The sequence below is a fragment of the Patiria miniata genome, unplaced genomic scaffold, assembly GCF_015706575.1.
Source record: "Patiria miniata isolate m_02_andy unplaced genomic scaffold, ASM1570657v1 HiC_scaffold_14, whole genome shotgun sequence".
In the NCBI taxonomy this organism is placed as follows: Eukaryota; Metazoa; Echinodermata; class Asteroidea; order Valvatida; family Asterinidae; genus Patiria; species Patiria miniata.
In genome coordinates, this window is record NW_024037052.1 from 681,860 (window position 1) to 705,660 (window position 23,801).

At 39.0% G+C, this 23,801-nt stretch overlaps 1 protein-coding gene across 1 annotated transcript; it reads right to left on the minus strand.

Annotated features, from left to right (window-relative positions):
• Positions 1-486: 486 nt before the first annotated feature.
• On the minus strand, positions 487-23,090 carry LOC119722186 (coiled-coil domain-containing protein 77-like). The gene is made up of 8 exons (XM_038192232.1): positions 23,035-23,090; positions 21,694-21,857; positions 15,215-15,336; positions 10,291-10,382; positions 9,124-9,308; positions 7,351-7,570; positions 3,807-3,959; positions 487-2,834 (listed from the first exon to the last, which is right to left on the minus strand). Exons 1-8 carry the CDS (start codon positions 23,074-23,076, stop codon positions 2,688-2,690), a joined length of 1,125 nt encoding a protein of 374 aa, XP_038048160.1. The 5' UTR covers positions 23,077-23,090; the 3' UTR covers positions 487-2,687.
• Between the last annotated feature and the right edge of the window lie 711 nt (positions 23,091-23,801).

Here is a 23,801-nt window from a genome sequence, read left to right on the forward strand (position 1 = left end):
TTTCTTGATTGGTCAAAACATTCAACACGGTGGCACTGTGTGTAACAAACTAACAGACATGTATGTTGTACATATGTGCTTATCTTCAACCAAATTTGAATTCTTATACTGATAGGTTGATACATGAAACAGGCATGCAACTCAAAATTTACAAGAAAAGGAGGAAATTCCAAACCACACAAGCCTTTGTACAGTATTTTTCAAAAATTGTAATGGCATTCATGAGAAGAAAAGAAAGAAGGAAATCAGCAGATCCAAGGAAAAATTGCATGCCTGATGGCAACAACAGTGTTATTATCCCATAATGGGCCACACTGCACCACACAACGCAAGACGCTTGCTGCACGTACGTATGTGGTAGATGAAAGCTGAAACGTGACGACAGCGTGCACGTAACTGTGCATGAAGTGTGCTGGAAGATGAATTGTTAAACCCACTCACACTCATGGAACACACAAAATAAAGCGCTTGAATGCCAATCACAAATTTGTTCTGAAAGCTTGCATAGATCCTTTTAATATTCTACATTTAATTCCAAAATCCTTCACCATAAAAATAAAGTCCTTAAAATAGCCAACTTATTTTAAAAAGTATTTCACTGCAAAAATTCCAAAAGATATTAACAGTTGCATAAAATAATCTCTCTGTTCAATCCTTACTGCCAAGCATATCAATAGGGCTCACTCAATGACGGTCATCTCTTGATTGCTTATTTTACGCAATCAAGCACGCATTGCGCAGTGTTAAAAATGTTCCAAACACACGCGCTTCTTGCTTGAAATGTGTTTGAAATACGACACAGCCGATGTGCGTTATTCAGTTGATGCTCAAAATGTTGATGCATGTGGCTGGTCTGTAGGAAATGACGTCATTTGAATGAGACCTATTGATATTGGACACCAATATAAGATTGTATGGTAGAATACATGTGACTTCATTGCATACACTACTTTGTACATCTCTCCTACATTAGAACAACATGCAGGACATGACCCCAATACATGTACTTTTTGTGCATAGTTAATTGGAATAACAAGCTTGACACAAATGTTTGGAACAACAAATGGGTATTGAAGGACAACTTGCAAACTAGATGGTGAGAAGAGGGCACTATTTACCATTCTGAAATGAACAGGACTGTTCATGTAGTCATCGAGGACAAAACGTGGACATCTGCGTTTCTGCTGTCAGAATAGCAGATTGAGTATTTTTTGAATGGTTCATTTTGTTCTGCTTTCCCGCCTTTGTGCTACCATAAATGCAGAATTTACTGTTTAATAAAATCCACTGTAGTGCTTTTATGCTACCTGAAATGCAGATTTTGCTTTTCCTCCCTTGCTGGAGGGAGAAAAAGTGGACATCTGCTTTTCTCTTGTTCAAAAATCAGATCAAACCGTTTCTGACGTTTCCATTTCCTGCTTTTGTGCTACCCAAAATGTATATTTTTGTTTTTTGCTTTTCTCATTTCTTAGAACCAGAAAAGCAAAACGAACCTTTGGTAACTACCATTTGTATTCTGCTTTTGGTTAAAAGGAAAATGAAACGGTGCTTCTGAGAAAAATAAGCACCGTTTCATTTTTCTTTGAGTGTAGGTTAACAGGGTTTTTTAGGCGTTCCCCCTTAAAGAGCTTCCACATCACAAAGTTACAAAATGAAAAATGTATTGTCGGAAAATGGCCATACTTCTGTTATCTGCTCTTCTGACAGCAGAAAAGCGATGTCCACTTTGTGTCCTCCTTGGGCCTTACCATAGTGTACCCAAAGTATCGCATTTGAGAAGTCTTTGCTGTGCGCAGTAAACCCATATGTGAGCTGCACAAGCATTACTTCAATAACATCTGAACATACTGGCATGCAATTTCAGTAGTTATTGCCTCCATTTTAAACAGATTCAATTTCAAAACATTGACTATTTTGGCAGTATACATTGCCCCCACAATATAATGGAGCCTTTTCATGTCAAGGTTCCTGTGAGATAACAAATACAACAAACTCTCTCCAGTTTTAAGTAACCAAAGTAACTGTACATGTGGGCATTGTTATGTTAGTACTGTTACTATTCTACGCAGAACAACCGGCCATTCGTACTAAAGTGACAAAGTGACATCAGTTCTCACGTAGCACATGAACAAAAAGGAGCCTTTTTCTCTAAATGTTTGAAATCGTTCACAAGAACAGCGAATACAGCAGCTGAACTATCAGCATGCTAGCATCGGTGGATTTATAGGATCTCCTCCAACTGTTTCTAATCTTAAGTTGTCAGACAAGTCAATTATTAATAACATCAGACATACATGCACTGTTCTTGTGAATATCAGATTTTTGACCCAGGGTGGCAAAAAGGTTCACTTTTTCTATTCACTTGGCACAATAAAATGTTTATGCATAGGCCTTGGTGGGAAAGACAATAGCAACGAAGTCCTATGTCCAATTTGATTGAAAGTTTGATAAGGTTTCCCTGTATTCTCAAGATGTACAGTATCCACTCAGCTATAACTTCAACAGGTAAGTTGTTATGGATCTAACTTAAGATTTGGAGCAATTTTGTTTTTGCTTCAAAAAAAAAAACCCAAAAGGCACAAATATCACAAGATCCTATGCATCTTCAAACAGAGAATGAGGCTTCCCAAAGTTATAAGTCATTTGATCAAATGTGGAGACACAGTGAGGGGTGATTGTGTGTATTACTAGAGATTCCTGAGGTCTGTTTCCACGCCATAGATCAGAGCCTTGAGTTGAAGTAGCTCACTCTGCATCTTCTTTGATCTCTTAGCTGTCTGATGAATATTATGCAGCATGAACATATCACCATCTTCCCCAACACCCACTGTCACCTGTTCAGCATGGCAACAAAACAAGAAGGGTTTACATTACAAAGCACTGACAATGATCCAGGGCTAGGGATGTAGTTGATTCCATTCACAAGTCCACCACAAGTCCAGACACAAGTAATTCGTGAGTCCATCACAAGTCCAGGCACAAGATACACTGGATGCCTTTGTCAAAGCTCATTTGAATAGCTTGTGAGTTAAATTGGTGTTGGAGGACTTGTGGTGGACTTGCAGGGACTAGTGATGGACTCGACTACATCCCTGCAATGATGTCCTTGCAATCTTGATTTCAGTGACAACATCATTATGGACTAAGATGACATAACATCTCACTAACAGAATCTGCTTCTTGATTTAGTCAAGAGCACGTTTCATGGAATGCACCATTTTACTTTATATAATCGACATACAGATCGTTGTCATTTGATTGGTGGAACTCACATCATGTGGCATTCGTTATTGCTCCCATTCACGCCGGGGCTCAAAAAGTCCCATTCGCCTATGGGGAATGGGAAATACTATTGAACAGTTAGGATCATTCTTGTTCCATGACGCAGTTGTATGCAAATGCATGCTGGTGTGCGCGTTTAGCATTGCACGTAGCCAGCGTTGGGTTCAAACATTTTCGTGAAGGGGTGGTTTGGAAGAGAAAAATACATTTTCAACCAATTTTATATTGAAATAAAAGTTCAAATATCAAATGACAAGGATCTATGTGTCAGTTATATAAAACAAATATAAAAGTTCGACATGTTTTTGTACATGGTGGAAGTGTGGCCTTTATTTATGGAGGTAGTCCAGTAAAATGGCCACATATGGGGCTAAGCATGACCCAGCCTTTGGGGTACTTGTTCGCAGTGTCCGCACCACGATCTGCATGAACTGCACTATAGCTGACCAACATAGGAAAGTAGAAAACAGCAACGGACAAATGCAAACTAACAACATGACTGACATGAACAGACAATACTCCACCTTGTAGAGTTGCTTCTCAACATCCTTGAGTTGGTTTCTCAAGATTCGGGTATCATTCTTGAAACCTTCTATCTCCAGATTCCGTCGCTTCTCCATGGCCTCATACCGCTGGTTCATCAGGTGTAAACGCTTAGCAAGCTTTTCCGTCTTATCCTGTGGATAAATAACCACAAGAATGAATGGTACTAGAAACAGGTTTCGGCAATAGATCAGAAATGGCTTAAACTTTGCATGAGCAGTTGGTACTGTTTGAATATCAGAGTTTATTTTGTTCACTTTTCGATAGCAATCAGAACAATCCACTGAAGGGAATTTGAAGTCGGAATTCTATTTTTGATACATTTTGGTACCAACAAAATAGGATTACATAATAATCCTGTTTTAATCCTAAAAATGTGATAAATAGTGATATGACAGTATTCTACCAATACACACACACAAATATGTACTCATGCCATCAGTTTCTGTCATAAGTAAGTATAGGTCATGAAAAACTGACTGGACCTTTTTTTTTACGTTTTGCGTAATTTGTTTCGCTTCAGTGACTTCTAATATTTCAGCCTTCGAAAATGTCCTTCCGTTACCGAAAAAATACATATTTTTAATTTATTTTCAAAACTTGCAGTATGAATGCAATGAAAGTTATTGTGCAAAGCAAGTTTAGGTAGGCCTTCAATATGACATTATAACTGACACTGCTGTACGTATCGTTTTTTAATTACAATTAATTAAATCCCGTCCTTCCGTTACCAAATTGGTAACGGAAGGACGGTAACGGAAGGACAAATGTTATTTTTATCAAATGTAACGACATTTGTGCTCATGTTTGAAAAATGAAAATCACTGCAACTACATGCATGTATAATGCGCATTGAAAGGACATTCATGTGACCCACCTTCACAAAGCTGGTATGAGCAGGGCAAGGTGTTCATTACAAAGGATGGCACAGGCATATGTATAACATGTACATGTACAATGTACATGTATGACAATGTACCGGTACTCATACATGTATGGAGTTGTTGCAGAAAATCAAATCATTAAGTTGCTGCTATCACCATTCATGGACAATAGAGAAAGATACAATTTCTGTGAAGCCATTCCAGAAGCAAATTAAGTAAAAAATGAGATGGCAGAAAGTACCAGTGCTATTGGGCACTTTCATACAATTTACATGTGTAAGACATGTGAGGTGCAATTTTTGACAAATTAAGTTAACAACTTCAGGCTGGATGTTTATAAGATAATTATTGTTAATACTCTAAATCATTAAAATTTGATTTCAAACACTGAATTTAGAGTTCAATTAAAAGCAACACCTAAAACATTTTTTAAAGCACAATGATTCTGAAGCCATCAGTTCTACCTGTAGATGTTTTTAATGTACATGTAAGCTGGTCGCCCCTGCCCCCCCCCCCCCCCCCCCCTTTAGGTAAACCACTGAACCTACTGGTGTTATTATTAAAAGTTGTTGGTGAACATGTAACAAATATACTCAAGTGCTCAAATACTGTGTATTTAAAACTTTTAAGGATTAAGGTGATGGGTTTGAAGTCCATTTCTGTAGTTGTCTTGTGTTCGTGAATTATGTGTTTTTGGTTGTTTTCATTTTTCATTTGTTATCATTAATTAGCAGGCTTCTATCTTTATCTCAATAGTTTCTTGGGTATAATTATTTATGCCAGGTCTGCATATTGTTGATTTCACATTCAGTTACACATTTCAGCAATTTATTTCACTTGTATAATTAGTGTAAATTCACATTTTATTCATGCTATAATTGAGTAAACCTTTTGTCCTTCCGTTACCGTCCTTCCGCTACCAAATTATAATCCACTTAAGACATTGTAATTATATCACCGAAACACTTAAAGTCAAATGAAAGGTGGTATAGTATAGATAAAGCCGCAGGGATTCCATTTCCTACCTTTGAAATATAATTGCCCCATAAAATTCACAGAGTTTATGCAAAACGCGTGTAAGTTGGAAAACCCTCGTCCGTTTTACCGTCCTTCCGTTACCGACCTCATTAATATTCATAATTCATTAACGAGAGGTATGCATGCCCCCAAAAGTGTGGAAATTGAAGGTAGCATTATAGCAATACCATTGTGACATTTGCTTGCTGTAACTAATAACAGTGGCTGTGATAGGCACATTTGAAATTTTGTTTAATGAGCGAAAACGTCCTTCCGTTACCGTGGAATTGCCCAAAAGCAGTAAAAAATTCTGAGCTCTCCATAGGTTTGTGCACAAAAATGGACGCACCCAGCAGTGTACATTCTGTACAGTAAGTTAAGTCTCTAGTCATTTTAAGCTACAGTCCATCATTTGCAGCTATCCAAAAAGTAACTGATGTAATTATCGTTGAAAAACATACTTGGTTGGTTGACAGTACTAAATTCTCTCTGAAATTATTCTTTCTGACATGCTGTCGTTTTGAAGAAATCAACAAAAGAAGGTCTTCAGACGCATCGTTGGAAATTTCTGTTAGTAGTTCGCTTTTTTATTTGGCGAAGCACGCACAAGCGTTGACACGATGCAAACGTGCGCGCAGTTGCCTTAATTCATCGTATCAGTGCATGACACCGCGTAGCTGCAATCGGCTCAATGAGAATGTGTCTCAATTCAGGCCCAATTCAAAACATGATTCAGCAACATGATTCAGCAACTTTTATTTGAAATCGAGATCCGCAGGCCCGGTTCTGTGTTTTTTTTGTCCCGTTCTGTTCACAAACTCATCTATGTTTCAAGTCACAGACCATACAGGGATGAAACTGGCCTATGGGGAAAAAATCTGAAAATAGGCCGGCCAAAATTCTGTGTCCGAAATCTGGGCTGCGCCGCAAGTACACATACGTACTATATGTACAATAAACTTCGTGTTCAATTTCTGGACATCGCCTCCTTTTTTTCTTTTACATGTACATGTAGATCCAAATGAAATTTTACGATGTGAAAAATGTTCAGTGTTTCCATAAGATTAAAAAGCCCGAATTAGGGTTGGAGTTTCTGACTCGTAATTAAAGAAATTCACATCTTACTTGAGACACGGAGAAAGTCAAGGAAAAAGTCCAAGACAACAAGTCCACTAACGCATGGTAGGTGGAACTGGAAAAAGTTTGGCATTAGGCCTGCCGTCTTTTTCGTACAACAACTGCCGGTGAAATTTGTCTTCTATGCTCTCCTCGCCTTCCTCAAGATTTTGCATGGAAGAGATCGTCAGACTAAAACCACCACGTTGCAATCATTCAGTATCATTTGTACAACACTGAATAAAGTAGATCTGCCAAAGTCCAAAATGCTCCTTATGTGCGATTACCCCAATAGTTTGATTGCAGCTTTTGAGGGGGCCATTCAGTTGTGACTTTGTAACAAGATTCTTTTGTTTTGCTAACTTTTGAAAAAAAAATGATTTCTGAATGGAAAAGTTAGTTCTTTTTTTAAAGCAATTCAAACGAATTTGCTTGAAAATGATCATTATTGTATTGTATTTAACTTGAAATGATTTCTTTGTGCAGGAAGCTTCTCTATAATGCCCACCTCAATTTCCAAGTTCTGTGTTTGTCTCTCTTCCAGTGCATGATCTGAGATGACTAAGACGTCATCTTTGGAGACATCTAGTTGTTCCTTACATCGATCCAGCTCCTGTAGTAGACGGTCCTTCTCTGCCATCCAGACTCGCTCCTGAGATCGTCCTTCATACTTCAGCTCTAGATAGTCCTTAGTGCTGTCATACAACATCTGCTGTGTACGATGTAACCTATTAACAGAAGAATGTCCATGACAAGTGATGTATGATGGTTGAACAAGGTAGCTGAATAAAGGATACACATTCTACTTTTGTTTAAAGAACGGTAAGTGTCTTATTAGTCATTCATAAGATTTCATTTCATTTTGCGTCGGGGTGATGTAAATCAAATTAGGTTTTGCCCTTCACCGACATATAAACACTGTATACTCTCTGTGTTACCTCCCGAGTGAAAGTTGAAAAAAATCACTCCGGTCAAACCCATGACCCTCCTGCTTTCTAGTGCAGATGTCTTACCACTTGACCACCGAGCTAACGGGATCAGTTGGCTGGTTCGAATCTGATGTACATAGCAGCGGGTACTACATTAACTATTCATAAGATGGCAAGACATCTGCAATAGAAAGCAGGAGGTCGTGGGTTCGAGTCCCACCGGAGTGATTTTTTTCCAACTTTCACTCGGGAGGAAACACACTGAGAATACAGTGTTTATACATCGGTGATGGACAAAACCTAATTTGGTTTTATTAGTCAATTGACTCATGTAATTTCAGCAAGCACACACTGCATATGCCTCCATGTTATTTTGGCAAGATGTGTTGCCAACATACTAGTGTGGAAAGACTGTGGTTTCTAAAATAACTAAGATCAAAGTGCTTTACATTATTATTACCCCTGATCATTGGGCCAATGAAACATTGCAAATACAATCTCAGCTTCCTGTGGAATATGGATTTTTATTCACGAGAAAGTCATTTTAGTCATGTTCCCTGACAGTATTTTATAAACTATTGAATAGGATGGTGCCAGACTATTTTTGCATTCTAGCCTCACTTTCAATTTTTATTTTAAATGTGGCTTAAAAACATTAGGGTATGTTTAACAACAAATTTAAATTTTCATTAAAGCAGACTGGTATTAATTTGTAATTAATTTTATGTCACTGCTTTAATTTCTCTTTGCAAGTTCCAAATATGAAGATTTTACCTCGCTTTCAATTTAATATAGTCGACTCCTGAATAAAGCCCATACAGCTCGGTGTAGTCATTTCGACGCAAGGTAGCTAAAATCAATCACAATTGCGATCTCTGTTCTCACAGGTACCCATTTATTCCTGGGTGGGGCGAAGCAATGAGTGACAAAGTGTCTTGCCAAAGGGAACATGCACCATAACCCCAGGCTGGACTCGAACCCACAACCTGTAGAATTACCCACAGACAACGAGTTCAATGCTCCAGACCATGAGGCCAGGGCACTCCACATATTTAGAAATGTTTTGCCAATTCATGCAACAACACAAACACCAGGTAATATAATCTATTTGAAACCCCTGCCCGTTGTCCAAACTGCACACATGTGCATTTATCTTTATTGGTACCTTCAAGGATGTAACTGGGGTCCAAGTTGCTGGAGGGCCCTAAAGGGACCTCAGTTTCTAGTAGGAGGCAGTCTTTGAGCAGAGGGGTCCATGCCCCTCATCCTCCTCCCCTATCATTAGCTATGCCACTGGGCACCTTTGTCAAGTTCATTTAAGATTATAAGGAATCAATGAAGGGAGTTCCTACTTTTCATTGAGGGAGTGAATCTTGGAGCGATCTCTCTCAATCACAGTCTGCATCTCTTCCATCCTGACCCTACGATCCTCCAGCAAGGCTTCCGTCTGCTCTCTAGATAGCTCAGCTTGTTCCTTCATCTGAGATTGTAGAGCTTCAATCTGTAGCAACAGACTCTCTGGCTCTGCCTGCTGCTGGTCTGAATCAGGATGGACAGCTTTGGGCTGGGCGCTGTTGGACTGAAATGAGGATTGGAAAATATTGATGGATGGTAACAGGATCAACCTGCTGGTACAGACTCGGACAAAAGAAACCACCATTTTGGAGATGATCTGATCAATTATCGTGATTGAAGCAACTTTACTGGGATAACGTATGTAACTAAACTCACTTCTCAGGGGAGTAACTACAGGTAATTTCATCAGCTGATCAAGGAATTATCAACACACCTACCAAAAGCTGCAACAGATATATATATTTACTATTAATACTATGAAAGTAAGTAAAGTCTGTCATTAGCCAATACATCTCCGGTTTCAAAGGCATGAAACGACCGAGGATATTTTTTTATCCCCCCTGGATAGGATGCCAGTCCATTGCAGGTTACTTCCCAGCTAATATCGGTACCTATTTATACTCCTGGGTGGAGAGAGGCAAGTGGGGGTGAAGTGGCTTGCCCAAGGACACACATATAACCGGCAACTAGATTCGGACCCCTGACCCTCTGATCATGAGTCACAAACCTTAACCATATTAATGCTTAAAAAAAATTAAAATCCCATAGACCTTATAAATAGTTAATGCGATGCCCGCTGCCATGTACCAATACATCAGATTCGAGCCAGCCAACCGATCCCATTAGCTCAGTGGTCAAGTGGTAAAACATCTGCACTAGAAAGCAGGAGGTTGTGGGTTCGAGTCCCAACCGAGTGATTTTTTCCAACTTTTACTCAGGAGGTAACACACTGAGTATTCAGTGTTTATACATCAATGAAGGGCAAAACCTGATTTGACATACATTGTATTAATACTATGATCCACTAGTTTATCTGACCAACAAATACTAAAAATGGGCCTGATATGGTTGGTATGAGATCTGAGGAGTGTTGGCTTTGCAATGTTTTATCAACCACCCTTTGCCTCAACCATACCGGTATGTAATCTCTACCTACCTTTTGTGTTAGCAGTAACTCTGTGTTGTGCATTCCTCCGTGTTCTGTTGTTCTGTGGTCTGCTTGGCACTTCGGCTTTTAAACCCAATATTTCACCCTCTGGAAAAAAAAAACCAGACATTGCTGGTCGGCCGACCAGCGTTGGAAAAATACCATTTTTTTTAAAAAATGTCAGCACACCAGGAGCCACGATTTTACAGGATGCTTTAGGCTGTCATTCCCTAAAGTTGAAAAAAATCACTCCGGTCGAACCCATGACCTCCTGCTTTCTAGTGCAGATGTCTTACCACTTGACCACCGAGCTAACGGGATCAGTTGGCTGGTTCGAATCTGATGTACATAGCAGCGGGTACTACATTAACTATTCATAAGATGGTAAGACATCTGCAATAGAAAGCAGGAGGTCGTGGGTTCGAGTCCCACCGGAGTGATTTTTTTCCAACTTTCACTCGGGAGGAAACACACTGAGAATACAGTGTTTATACATCGGTGATGGACAAAACCTAATTTGGTTTTATTAGTCAATTGACTCATGTAATTTCAGCAAGCACACACTGCATATGCCTCCATGTTATTTTGGCAAGATGTGTTGCCAATATACTAGTGTGGAAAGACTGTGGTTTCTAAAATAACTAAGATCAAAGTGCTTTACATTATTATTACCCCTGATCATTGGGCCAATGAAACATTGCAAATACAATCTCAGCTTCCTGTGGAATATGGATTTTTATTCACGAGGAAGTCATTTTAGTCATGTTCCCTGACAGTATTTTATAAACTATTGAATAGGATGGTGCCAGACTATTTTTGCATTCTAGCCTCACTTTCAATTTTTATTTTAAATGTGGCTTAAAAACATTAGGGTATGTTTAACAACAAATTTAAATTTTCATTAAAGCAGACTGGTATTAATTTGTAATTAATTTTATGTCACTGCTTTAATTTCTCTTTGCAAGTTCCAAATATGAAGATTTTACCTCGCTTTCAATTTAATATAGTCGACTCCTGAATAAAGCCCATACAGCTCGGTGTAGTCATTTCGACGCAAGGTAGCTAAAATCAATCACAATTGCGATCTCTGTTCTCACAGGTACCCATTTACTCCTGGGTGGGGCGAAGCAATGAGTGACAAAGTGTCTTGCCAAAGGGAACATGCACCATAACCCCAGGCTGGACTCGAACCCACAACCTGTAGAATTACCCACAGACAACGAGTTCAATGCTCCAGACCATGAGGCCAGGGCACTCCACATATTTAGAAATGTTTTGCCAATTCATGCAACAACACAAACACCAGGTAATATAATCTATTTGAAACCCCTGCCCGTTGTCCAAACTGCACACATGTGCATTTATCTTTATTGGTACCTTCAAGGATGTAACTGGGGTCCAAGTTGCTGGAGGGCCCTAAAGGGACCTCAGTTTCTAGTAGGAGGCAGTCTTTGAGCAGAGGGGTCCATGCCCCTCATCCTCCTCCCCTATCATTAGCTATGCCACTGGGCACCTTTGTCAAGTTCATTTAAGATTATAAGGAATCAATGAAGGGAGTTCCTACTTTTCATTGAGGGAGTGAATCTTGGAGCGATCTCTCTCAATCACAGTCTGCATCTCTTCCATCCTGACCCTACGATCCTCCAGCAAGGCTTCCGTCCGCTCTCTAGATAGCTCAGCTTGTTCCTTCATCTGAGATTGTAGAGCTTCAATCTGTAGCAACAGACTCTCTGGCTCTGCCTGCTGCTGGTCTGAATCAGGATAGACAGCTTTGGGCTGGGCGCTGTTGGACTGAAATGAGGATTGGAAAATATTGATGGATGGTAACAGGATCAACCTGCTGGTACAGACTCGGACAAAAGAAACCACCATTTTGGAGATGATCTGATCAATTATCGTGATTGAAGCAACTTTACTGGGATAACGTATGTAACTAATCTTGGAAAGTTCATGGTATGATGAGGCGGCTTTTTTGCCAAACTCACTTCTCAGGGGAGTAACTACAGGTAATTTCATCAGCTGATCAAGGAATTATCAACACACCTACCAAAAGCTGCAACAGATATATATATTTACTATTAATACTATGAAAGTAAGTAAAGTCTGTCATTAGCCAATACATCTCCGGTTTCAAAGGCATGAAACGACCGAGGATATTTTTTTATCCCCCCTGGATAGGATGCCAGTCCATTGCAGGTTACTTCCCAGCTAATATCGGTACCTATTTATACTCCTGGGTGGAGAGAGGCAAGTGGGGGTGAAGTGGCTTGCCCAAGGACACACATATAACCGGCAACTAGATTCGGACCCCTGACCCTCTGATCATGAGTCACAAACCTTAACCATATTAATGCTTAAAAAAAATTAAAATCCCATAGACCTTATAAATAGTTAATGCGATGCCCGCTGCCATGTACCAATACATCAGATTCGAGCCAGCCAACCGATCCCATTAGCTCAGTGGTCAAGTGGTAAAACATCTGCACTAGAAAGCAGGAGGTTGTGGGTTCGAGTCCCAACAGAGTGATTTTTTCCAACTTTTACTCAGGAGGTAACACACTGAGTATTCAGTGTTTATACATCAATGAAGGGCAAAACCTGATTTGACATACATTGTATTAATACTATGATCCACTAGTTTATCTGACCCACAAATACTAAAAATGGGCCTGATATGGTTGGTATGAGATCTGAGGAGTATTGGCTTTGCAATGTTTTATCAACCACCCTTTGCCTCAACCATACCGGTATGTAATCTCTACCTACCTTTTGTGTTAGCAGTAACTCTGTGTTGTGCATTCCTCCGTGTTCTGTTGTTCTGTGGTCTGCTTGGCACTCTGGCTTTTAAACCCCAATATTTCACCCTCTGGAAAAAAAAAACCAGACAGGCAAGTAAGAAGAAAACATGAGACGTCTTGGAAATTACAGGTTACACCTTCATATACCTTTGAAATCTGATGGACAGTGTGTGCAGATATATAATTGTTTGCCAGAATAAAATGCAATGTTCAAAGTTGGGTCAAAAGTCTTCTAATGCCCGACTGTAATTCATTGTAATAAACCAGTTCTGTATTTCAATGACCTGAGGTCATTTGGGATAACATTGCTGACACGATGTTAGGCGATGTTACGCGCACGACCACTCTGGTGGTAATTTACACACAAGCGTCGCGCACCCGCATTCATGCGCCTTTGATCGTTCTACTATCCCGAATGACCGGTGACCCATATCGTTGTGCACATAAGCAGTTGAAATACCGAACTGGCTTATCCATGGCATTCCTTGAGTTGTTTGCTTGTTTGGAAAAGGATGAGACATTTAGGACAACTTGAAGAACTGTTGACACTTAAAATACCCAATACAAGGGAACTTGACTAGGTTTACTCTTAATAATGTTTAAATGGGGGCAGTTCCGCAGTGTCAGACGTACATTTTGGGCAATTCAACAGTGTATGTAATTGTAGTTATAATCACGGGGTAGATTTTAATTCTGATAAAACATATCAGTTAGTCACTAGTTACTTTGATGAGTCAAAGAAGAAATTATTCATCCAACTTTGTTGCTGTAGTAGAAATTGGCTCAAAACACCGGACGTACTCAGACAAATCAATTTTTTGTATTGTCATCAATTGATTTTCCATTGACAAGTAACAGCCAAACTGTTGAACTTGTTAGGGAATGTACAACATTTGCTTTTGCTGCAATGTTCAAAATAAGTGCATCTGGGGGATTAGTGTGCTATAAAAAATATTGTTAAAGGGCATGTACAACATTTGCTTTTGCTGCAATAATCAGAAATAAATGGATTTGGAGGATTAGTATGTTTTAGCAAATATTGTTAAAATGACTTGTTTCACGTTTTGGGCTTGTAGATGTTGGAAAAACCAAGAAAACCATTCATGTTCTTGTAGTCTGGTTCACAGACCCCATTTAAGATGAAACGGAGAATTTATAGACTTTGGGGGATTGTAAGATCAGAGAGGCAGTCTAGTAGGCTTGTACCCCTTCAAAGGTGTGTAATCAATTGCACAGAAAACACAGAATAACTAATTATGAAAAATTAGGAGTAGTTTAAAAAAAAAAAACAGTTTTCTCCATTGCTGGTCGGCCGACCAGCGTTGGAAAAATACCATTTTTTTTTAAAAAATGTCAGCACACCAGGAGCCACGATTTTACAGGATGCTTTAGGCTGTCATTCCCTAACAATCCACTAAGGTATTTAGTGATACTTTGTTCATATCGTTTTGTAATATTTGCCAATGTTGTATCTTCCCTTTAAACTGACCTATTTCACGTTTTGGGTTCGGAAATGCCAGAAAATCTAAGAAATCCAACCATGTTCTTGTGGTCTGGTGACATGAGACGTAAGATGAGACGTAGCACTTTGTACACTTTGAGGAAGTTAGGTCAGAGAATCAGTCTAGCAGGCTTGTACCCCTACACAGATGCGTAATTGATTGCAAAGAAAATGCGGAATGACTAAATATGAAAAGTTAGGAGCAGTTTTTGAAAAAAGCCAGTTTTCTCCAACGATGTTCGGCCGACCAGTGTATGAATAATACAAGGTTTCTTGAAAATGTCAGCACACCAGGAGCCACGATTTTACAGGATGCTTTAGACTGTCATTCACTGACAGTCCAGTAATATATTTCGTCATAATTTGATCATTTCGTTTTTTGATGTTTGCAATGATGTTGTATCTTCCCTTTTAAATAAACTACATGTCAATAAAATACAGATAATATGCTTCAAATTGATATGTATATTTCTTTTGTGGCATTTTGGCCATTAAGAATTGTTGGCATTCAGGTTTATAATTCTGTAGAATTGCCCATGGATGGGCGAGGGAATTGATTAACAAATTTTGGCCAAGGACATTGACAAATATGAGTCTGCAGCCCCGTTGGTAGAGTTGCCAGTGCGGTGTTACACACTGACCTGCATGTGGATGTCTCTTTTGTGGGTGTTTCTGTGTGACAATTGCCCGCGTTGATGGTTCTTTGTGGAAGTATGTCACTTCAGGACCTGATGGGCTTGATAATGATAACAGATGCTGGATTCTGTCAAGTACAAATCAAATCATTGGAAAAGTTCAAGTTAGTACACCTTTGGTAAATCCAAACTAACAGGGTTTGTTTACTTCCATATCACATTATACGTGTAACTGATTGTACATGTGGGGTATTAAAGCAGCACCAACATTCATACATGTTCATGAATGCATCATCTCTAAACATACTTTTGCACTAGTGTGGAACAAATTGCAATTGCTTAGTCTAGACAAGGGTTGTGCAAAATATACCGAATATCCAAATATTTGATCATCCACCGAATATCCGAATAGCATTTTATCAAATTGAATTGTTTTTTTAATGTGAGCAATGACAAAAAAACGTCCATGATGTGATTTTATGAGTTTAAGTTGAGAGATTTGATTTGTTTAGTCAAACGCCACACTTTACGCAGATGGTTTGAGAGTTTTCATGAGGAATGTAAGCCCTAATGTGGATCTTCAATATCTGCCAAATGCCAGGTTGTCAGCTAGCTCAAAATCTATATCGATACATTCCAAATTATTTCAATGTCATTGGATGATTTTTTTGTTCAAATTCAAGTTCCAATATTCAAAGACTAAATTATTGGAAAAATGCACAACATTAATAGAGACCTGTTTTGTGAAGCACACCTAGAGAGAACTTGAAGCTCTACCCAGCCCTGCAAACAATGACCTGTACTCTGCCCGCAAGGTTGTCAGTCCGTCATTGCCAATCAAAGAATCCTCCCCAACAGTCACCATCCATCTGCACAACATACAGATTACAGGTACAATGTATATATACATGTACATGGATTCAATTCAGCCTCAGGACAGGCAGTAGCACTGCTATTGTGACAAGGTTTTTGCAGTCGCTTTGCCAACCAACCTCTTTGTCGACAACCACTTCAACGATTTGCTACTTCACCGAATAACCACTTCGCCTACTTGCCACTCCGTCGAATTACCACTTCGCTGCACGCAAACGCACGTACTAACAAGTTTGTTATGGTGTAAATCAAGGATTTTCTAATGTTTCTCTTCCCTTTCCTTTGTTTATACTCTGAACATTTTTGCATCTGCTCTCATTGGTTTAGTACACGTTTTCTAATCGAACTCGTCTTCCATTTACAATTCATTGATGACGTTGCATGTGTGTGTCCTTGATTTACACCATAAAGAAATGCCTACAGACACGTACATGTATGTATGGAGCCATAAAAATGAGTTACATGAAAAACTTGGGGTTGTTTTACCCCTTCCTATCCAAACCCATATGAGATTCAACTTTTTTCATTCTATAGTCAACTTGAAACAGTACTGAAGGGGATGAAGATTTAAAAAGAAAAAAAAAAAAAGTTTCTGAGAATTAACTGTGTGCGACCAAAAACATGGTCACCGTGTACGGACAGTCAATGATTAATATATTTTATAAATTCCACTTCTTCACTTTCAAAGTGAATTGAGAGGACAATGTCACATAAACCTAGTAAAAGAAGACACAACAAGTATGAAAACCACTTAATATTAAGTACCAGTCAGCTGTTATAATTACCATGAGTTTGTGCATGCGAGCATAATGTGTTAGCAAATACTTTCGGCGAAGTGGTAATTGGGCAAAGCAGTAATTTGGCTAAGTGGTAATTTGGCTGGTTTCGATCCAACTCGGACCCAAACCAAGTCGGACCCAAGCCAACTCGGACCCAGGCCAACTCGGACCCACTACCAACTCGGACCCACGCCAACTCAATCGGACCCACTACCAACTCGGATCCACAACCAACTCGGACCCACTACCAACTCGGACCCATGCATGACCAACTCGGACTCATCTTTTACAATCATTTGACAGCGTTTACAATTATTTGACAATTTCATAAAGTTTGTCCACTTATCATCTGTTAATACAGTGATGTTTTTAAGTATAAACAGTCACCATCCATCTGCACAACATACAGATTACAGGTACATGTACATGGATTCAATTCAGCCTCAGGACAGGCAGTAGCACTGCTATTGTGACAAGGTTTTTGCAGTCGCTTTGCCAACCAACCTCTTTGTCGACAACCACTTCAACGATTTGCTACTTCACCGAATAACCACTTCGCCTACTTGCCACTCCGTCGAATTACCACTTCGCTGAATGACCACTTCGCCGAATTGCACGCAAACGCACGTACTAACAAGTTTGTTATGGTGTAAATCAAGGATTTTCTAATGTTTCTCTTCCCTTTCCTTTGTTTATACTCTGAACATTTTTGCATCTGCTCTCATTGGTTTAGTACACGTTTTCTAATCAAACTCGTCTTCCATTTACAATTCACTGATGATGTTGCATGTGTGTGTCCTTGATTTACACCATAAAGAAATGCCTACAGACACGTACATGTATGTATGGAGCCATAAAAACGAGCTACATGAAAAACTTGGGGTTGTTTTACCCCTTCCTATCCAAACCCATATGAGATTCAACTTTTTTCATTCTATAGTCAACTTGAAACAGTACTGAAGGGGATGAAGATTTAAAAAGAAAAAAAAAAAGTTTCAGAATTAACTGTGTGCGACCAAAAACATGGTCACCGTGTACGGACAGTCAATGATTAATATATTTTATAAATTCCACTTCTGCACTTTCAAAGTGAATTGAGAGGACAATGTCACATAAACCTAGTAATAGAAGACACAACAAGTATGAAAACCACTTAATATTAAGTACCAGTCAGCTGTTATAATTACCATGAGTTTGTGCATGCGAGCATAATGTGTTAGCAAATACTTTCGGCGAAGTGGTAATTGGGCAAAGCAGTAATTTGGCTAAGTGGTAATTTGGCTGGTTTCGATCCAACTCGGACCCAAACCAAGTCGGACCCAAGCCAACTCGGACCCAGGCCAACTCGGACCCACTACCAACTCGGACCCACGCCAACTCAATCGGACCCACTACCAACTCGGATCCACAACCAACTCGGACCCACTACCAACTCAGACCCATGCATGACCAACTCGGACTTTTACAATTATTTGACAATTTCATAAAGTTTGTCCACTTATCATCTGTTAATACAGTGATGCTTTTAAGTATAAATTTTCATTGTAGTTGTCAGGTAAAATATCTGTATTGCAGCAGTTTGTCGTCGTAAAGCGCATTGAAATGCTTTTTTGAAATGCGCTTTAAAAGTGTAATTAATTATTTATTTTTATTATTTGTTTCCATTGAAACATATTGCGCTTTAACCAAAAGTAAAATTTAAAATTAAAGTTTAACCAATTATTCATTTTCATATTTGACATCGTTCACGCCATCTTGCTCAATTTAACAGCAATTCATTTCATTTTTAATTCAAACCACATAAATTCAAAACAGATCTTCATAGAAAAATAAAATTGGAAAGTATGACATTGAAACATAAACACTTTCAAACATGACACGATTAATTCAATAAATATAAGTAAACATTATAAGTCATTCAATAAAATAAATAAAGTATAAAACAAAGTCTATTCTAATTTCTACATGTACATTTGTATATGTATTTAACAAAAAAACCCACATAAACACCATTGCATACACTGCAAGAAAAACGAAGGTTCCATATTGAACAAAAAAGGTTAATCAAAAAAGTAAGTTACACAGATTCGTTAAAAAACCCACAAAACTCAAAGCCAGCATGTGAACTAAAAAAAAGATCAACTTATTAAATACCCTACAATTATGAAATGTCAATCATCAAAAAGGAGTATTGGAGCTCTGGGAAGATTATCCTTCAAGGCCTTACAGGTACATTAGCTGTCTGTATGTTCGACTATGATGTTCCATGGGGGAAAAAAGTTAATCAAAAAAGTATAAAAAGTTAAACAGATTCGTAAAAAAAAAAAAAAATTAAACAAACTAACAATTACATGAAATGAAAGGTCTACATGTATTTCAAATTAATAACTTCCTCACTGAACAACATTTTTGTGACATATTGAAATCCTTCATTGAGTGTGATTTAATTTGGTTTATATTATTTGCAGGGTTGTAGTTGAGACCGCATAGTCCGAGACCGAGACCGAGACCAGCCCCTTCAAGGCGGAGACCAATATGGTCCGAGACCGAGACCGAGACCAAGACCGCTGATAATAAATAACAATAGTCGAAATAAAAAAACAAGACACGTTATTATAGTTGAAACTTGTAACCTTTCTATTCACAAAGATTACAGACCAAAATTTTGACCAGTGGCAGTGTTGACAAATTGATACATGACACGTTACTTGAGCAAAAAGTAGTTATACTTAAGAAATATAATGGGCTGCACCCAATCTTGACAAAAGTAAAAGTTAAAGGTAGATGTTTCATCTGTTATAGGAACTCGGATCCTAAACTCCACAGTCACCCCTTGGTTTCAGCTATGACTTCTAACGGATATTTAAAGATGCAATTTTAATTTTACATTGTGCCTCTTTTTTTCCTTAAATAAATATAGGACTTAACTTCTAACAAGACTTGTGTACATGTACTTGATTTTAAAAAATGGGAGCTAGAAAATGTTGAATCAATTTTTAAATTTCTGTCATAGAATGTGGACTTGTACATGTAGACCCACAAGTTGTGAGGTGGTAGCCAGTATGTGCCAGATATGGATTTTTAATTTTTTTCTGAACGGGATTTTAATTTTTGAGGAATAATGGGGTACTTCAAACTGAGCAGCCAGAAAATGGGGTCTCATCATACACTCTCATGGCAACAGTGAGTGGTAACTGGTAAGAGTGTGTGAGTTCAATGCTGGAAAATCAGGTTGAAATATTTACTTTTTCTTCAAAATACTGTCCCAAATTAAAGAGATCATTGTGTGGGGTCGAAAATATATAACTAATTTGAAGCACCTCATTTATTATCAGAATACAAAATGCAAGTGATTACGCCCACAGGGGTGGGCTAAACTACACAATCCCCAAAAATGGTTGACCCTTATTGTATAAATTGTTAGAAGTTTATACTTTGCTTTATGTGCCCGACTCAACAGATAAATGCCGAACTTGTTCCAAATCGTTCAGTGACTGGAACTGCTGCAGCTTTACATGTACTTTGGAGACTTTCCAACGTGCTGTCAAGTCCAAACCGACCGCGATATATAACAAGCTTGATCTACGGGCTAGCAAATGTTTTAACTATTAATTGTACTGAACGAAGTAAACAAAAAGTAATCGATCAAGCTGTAAAAGCTACATATTGCCGGTCTCAACCCGAGACGAGCCAAAATATCGAGACCAAAGGGGACCTAGCCCCATAAATGTGGCCTATTTACTGGACTGCCTCCGTAAACATAGGCCACACATCCACATGTACAAAAATCTTGATTTTCACATTTAGGCTTAGTTTGTAGGTTTTTTTTGCTTTAGAAGCATACTCACCCTCTTTACAGGCTAATCAGAAAGTGCTGCCTTTTTCAGATGTCTAATTTTTGTGAAATTTCATTTTGAAATTTTGATACACAAACGTGTAAAAATGAATCTGGAAATTTCACGAAAAATATACATCTGAAAAAGGCAGCACTTTCTGATTAGCCTATAAAGAAGGTGAGTATACTTCTAAAGCAAAAAAACCCTACAAACTAAGCCTAAATGTGAAAATCAAAATTTGGCTCCGTCGACACGATTTTTGTACATGTGGATGTGTGGCCTATGTTTACGGAGGCAGTCCAGTAAATAGGCCACATTTATGGGGCTAAAGGGGACCAAGACCGAGACCAAGACCGAGACCACAGCTTCCGAGACCGAGACCAAGACCAGCAAAAAGTGGTCTCGAGACCGGTCTCGAGACCTACAACACTGATTATTTGGCACACACCCACAAAAAGCAGATGAAAAAGGAAAACATTGCACATATCCATTTCTTCATGTGAATGAGTAATAAGAGTGCAAAATCAATGTAGTATAATCAAACAACAAAACTAAAAGCCCCATTCTGACCAATATAATTACCGAATATCTTCACTATATAAGCACTATTAAGATGACCTACATGTATAAATATAATCTCTGAAACTAATGATTAAGTCATTGTTGGGTCTGAGTTGGTCGTGCTTGGGTCCGAGTTGGTAGTGGGTCCGAGTTGGTCTTGGGTCCGAGTTGGTAGTGGGTCCGAGTTGGTAGTGGGTCCGAGTTGGCGTGGGTCCAACTTGGCATGGGTCCGACTTGGTTTGGGTCCGAGTTGACCTGATGCCATTTGGCTAAGTGGTTATTCGGCGAAGTGGTAATTCAGCAAAGTGACCAACACCCGTGACAAGCTCAACACACTAATCCAGATCAGCTAATCACTATGATCCATGCAGTGCAGAACATTAGCTGAGAGCCTTAGTCAAGACTTAAAACATCTTCATCAGACAATCCCACGCACCTTTTTCTATCTTCCAGTTCTTGTATCTTCAGGCGGTCATTTTCAGCAAAGAGCCTTAAGACATGATCTCTCTCCTGGAAGAGATAAACCTGCATGTCACTCAGGGCCTTCTGGAGCTCAGCGATTTCTTCCTCACGTTGGCGTAACTCCCATTCAAGCTTATGCTAAACAACAAAGAAAGGGACAAGTATTGTTGTGCTACATGTGACTATGATTTGCAAGTTTATGAGTTGTTCCATTGGAGTAGTGGTAATTTGTACATGTACACACACTGACATAATAATAACCAGAGAAATTTGAAAAAAAAAACAGTATTGTGATTGAAAACATTGGACTATTATTCAAAGTGTTTATTTGAAATCTTATATTTCCCTTTACTTCCTTAATCCAATAACACTTTTACAAAAAGTAACAAATGATGTCACTGTAAAACCTGGTCTTGAAATTGGTTTAAAAAAACCCATTTTCTAACATCTAAGGGGAAAAGATACTATAAAGACCAGGGACAACATTACCCATGCAACTACATGTACGGGGTCTTGACTGATTGATAGATTGCTGTCGTCTTGGATATGTGTCAGAGCAAAACGGGGAATTTTTGTGGGTCATTTTTGGCAGAGTTGGGACAAACTTGACCTATTTAGTTTGTGTACATGTAGGTTACTCAGTATGTAAAGAATGTAAAGAAGCGGAGGCTGATTCCAGAAGTAATGTCATAGATAGAGGGCAGGCTTTTGATTTTTTAAGGGAAATTTGGGGGTAAAATGATGATGACAGAACGGCGACAACAAGCTTCCCAAAAATAAAGATGGCAATCACCACGCAATGTACCGTGCGATCATGTACCATGAGTCTGAGCATGCATGGCGCGCTGAATCGCAAGGCCCAAACAGCACAGTAAATTTTAGTCCAAAATTTGGGACTCTCAATACTGTGTATGAGAGAGTCCCAAAACTTAAGGTATCCATATCGTGCAAAAGTTTGTGCTGCATAATAAAACCAGTGTGAATCAAATTTGCAAGCTTCTTACTCACTACAGTTTCTTCAATAATCCCCCAAACTTCTGCCTCGCAAAGTTGCTGTTGTGAGCATTGCATCACCAAAAATTCAGCTTTTAATTCTAATTTTGCAGAGAGTTATCGAAATCCTAGCCCGACTGCGTCTGGCCGTACAGTACTATCGCAAGCTCTGTAGTACGGCCAGACGCCCAATGCTTCCACAGAGACTGAATTTTTTTGGCCGCTGATGTAGCGATTTTGCTACAGATTTCGATCAAGATTATCTTTTCATCCAGGACACAAATTCCAAAGTTAAGGTTCTTAGTCGTAGAGCAACTCATACCTTTTCGAAAAAACGTTCTTTTGTCTCAATATTTTCATCCATCTGGCCAAAAGCCGACTTTTCAGTCATCATCTTCCACAAACATCGTCCCGAAAATGCTCCCCCATGCGATTTCAAAATGGCGGCCGCGCTGTAATGTATGCATTATGCGAGCGCGCTTGGGCAAGATAATGAATATGCATTATTTAGTTCATGACCTCGTGTTTGTATGGCCAGCCGCGCCGAGTGTCCGACAAACGTCATAAACTATGATGCATATTCATTACCTTGCCCAAGCGCACTCGCATAATGCATACATTACAGCGCGGCCGCCATTTTGAAATCGCAAGGGGGAGCATTTTCGGGACGATATTTGTGGAAGATGACTGAAAAGTCGGCTTTTGGCCAGATGGATGAAAATATTGAGACAAAAGAACGTTTTTTCGAAAAGGTATGAGTTGCTCTACGACTAAGAACCTTAACTTTGGAAATTTGTGTCCTGGATGAAAAGATAATCTCGATCGAAATCTGTAGCAAAATCGCTACATCAGCGGCCAAAAAAATTCAGCCTCTGTGGAAGCATTGGGCGTCTGGCCGTACTACAGAGCTTGCGATAGTACTGTACGGCAAGACGCAGTCGGGCTATCGAAATCCATACGTGAGACATCACGTTGATGTGTACTGCAATGCATTGTGCAAAAAGACTCCTCAGCTATAACATTATTATCGTGTAGATAAAACAGCGCCCTCTTGTTGATCTGAGTGAATGCAAAATGTTTCATTTTTTA

Excerpts from the sequence above, each read along its gene's own strand:
- LOC119722186 (XM_038192232.1), bottom strand. The coding sequence starts at position 23,076 with ATGGATGAAAATATTGAGACAAAAGAACGTTTTTTCGAAAAG. Across the intron at positions 9,309-10,290 it reads AACACAGAGTTACTGCTAAC|CAGCAGCAGGCAGAGCCAGA; the intron begins ACAAAAGGTAGG and ends CCTGATTCAGAC. Across the intron at positions 7,571-9,123 it reads ATTCACTCCCTCAATGAAAA|GTTACATCGTACACAGCAGA; the intron begins GTAGGAACTCCC and ends TTCTGTTAATAG.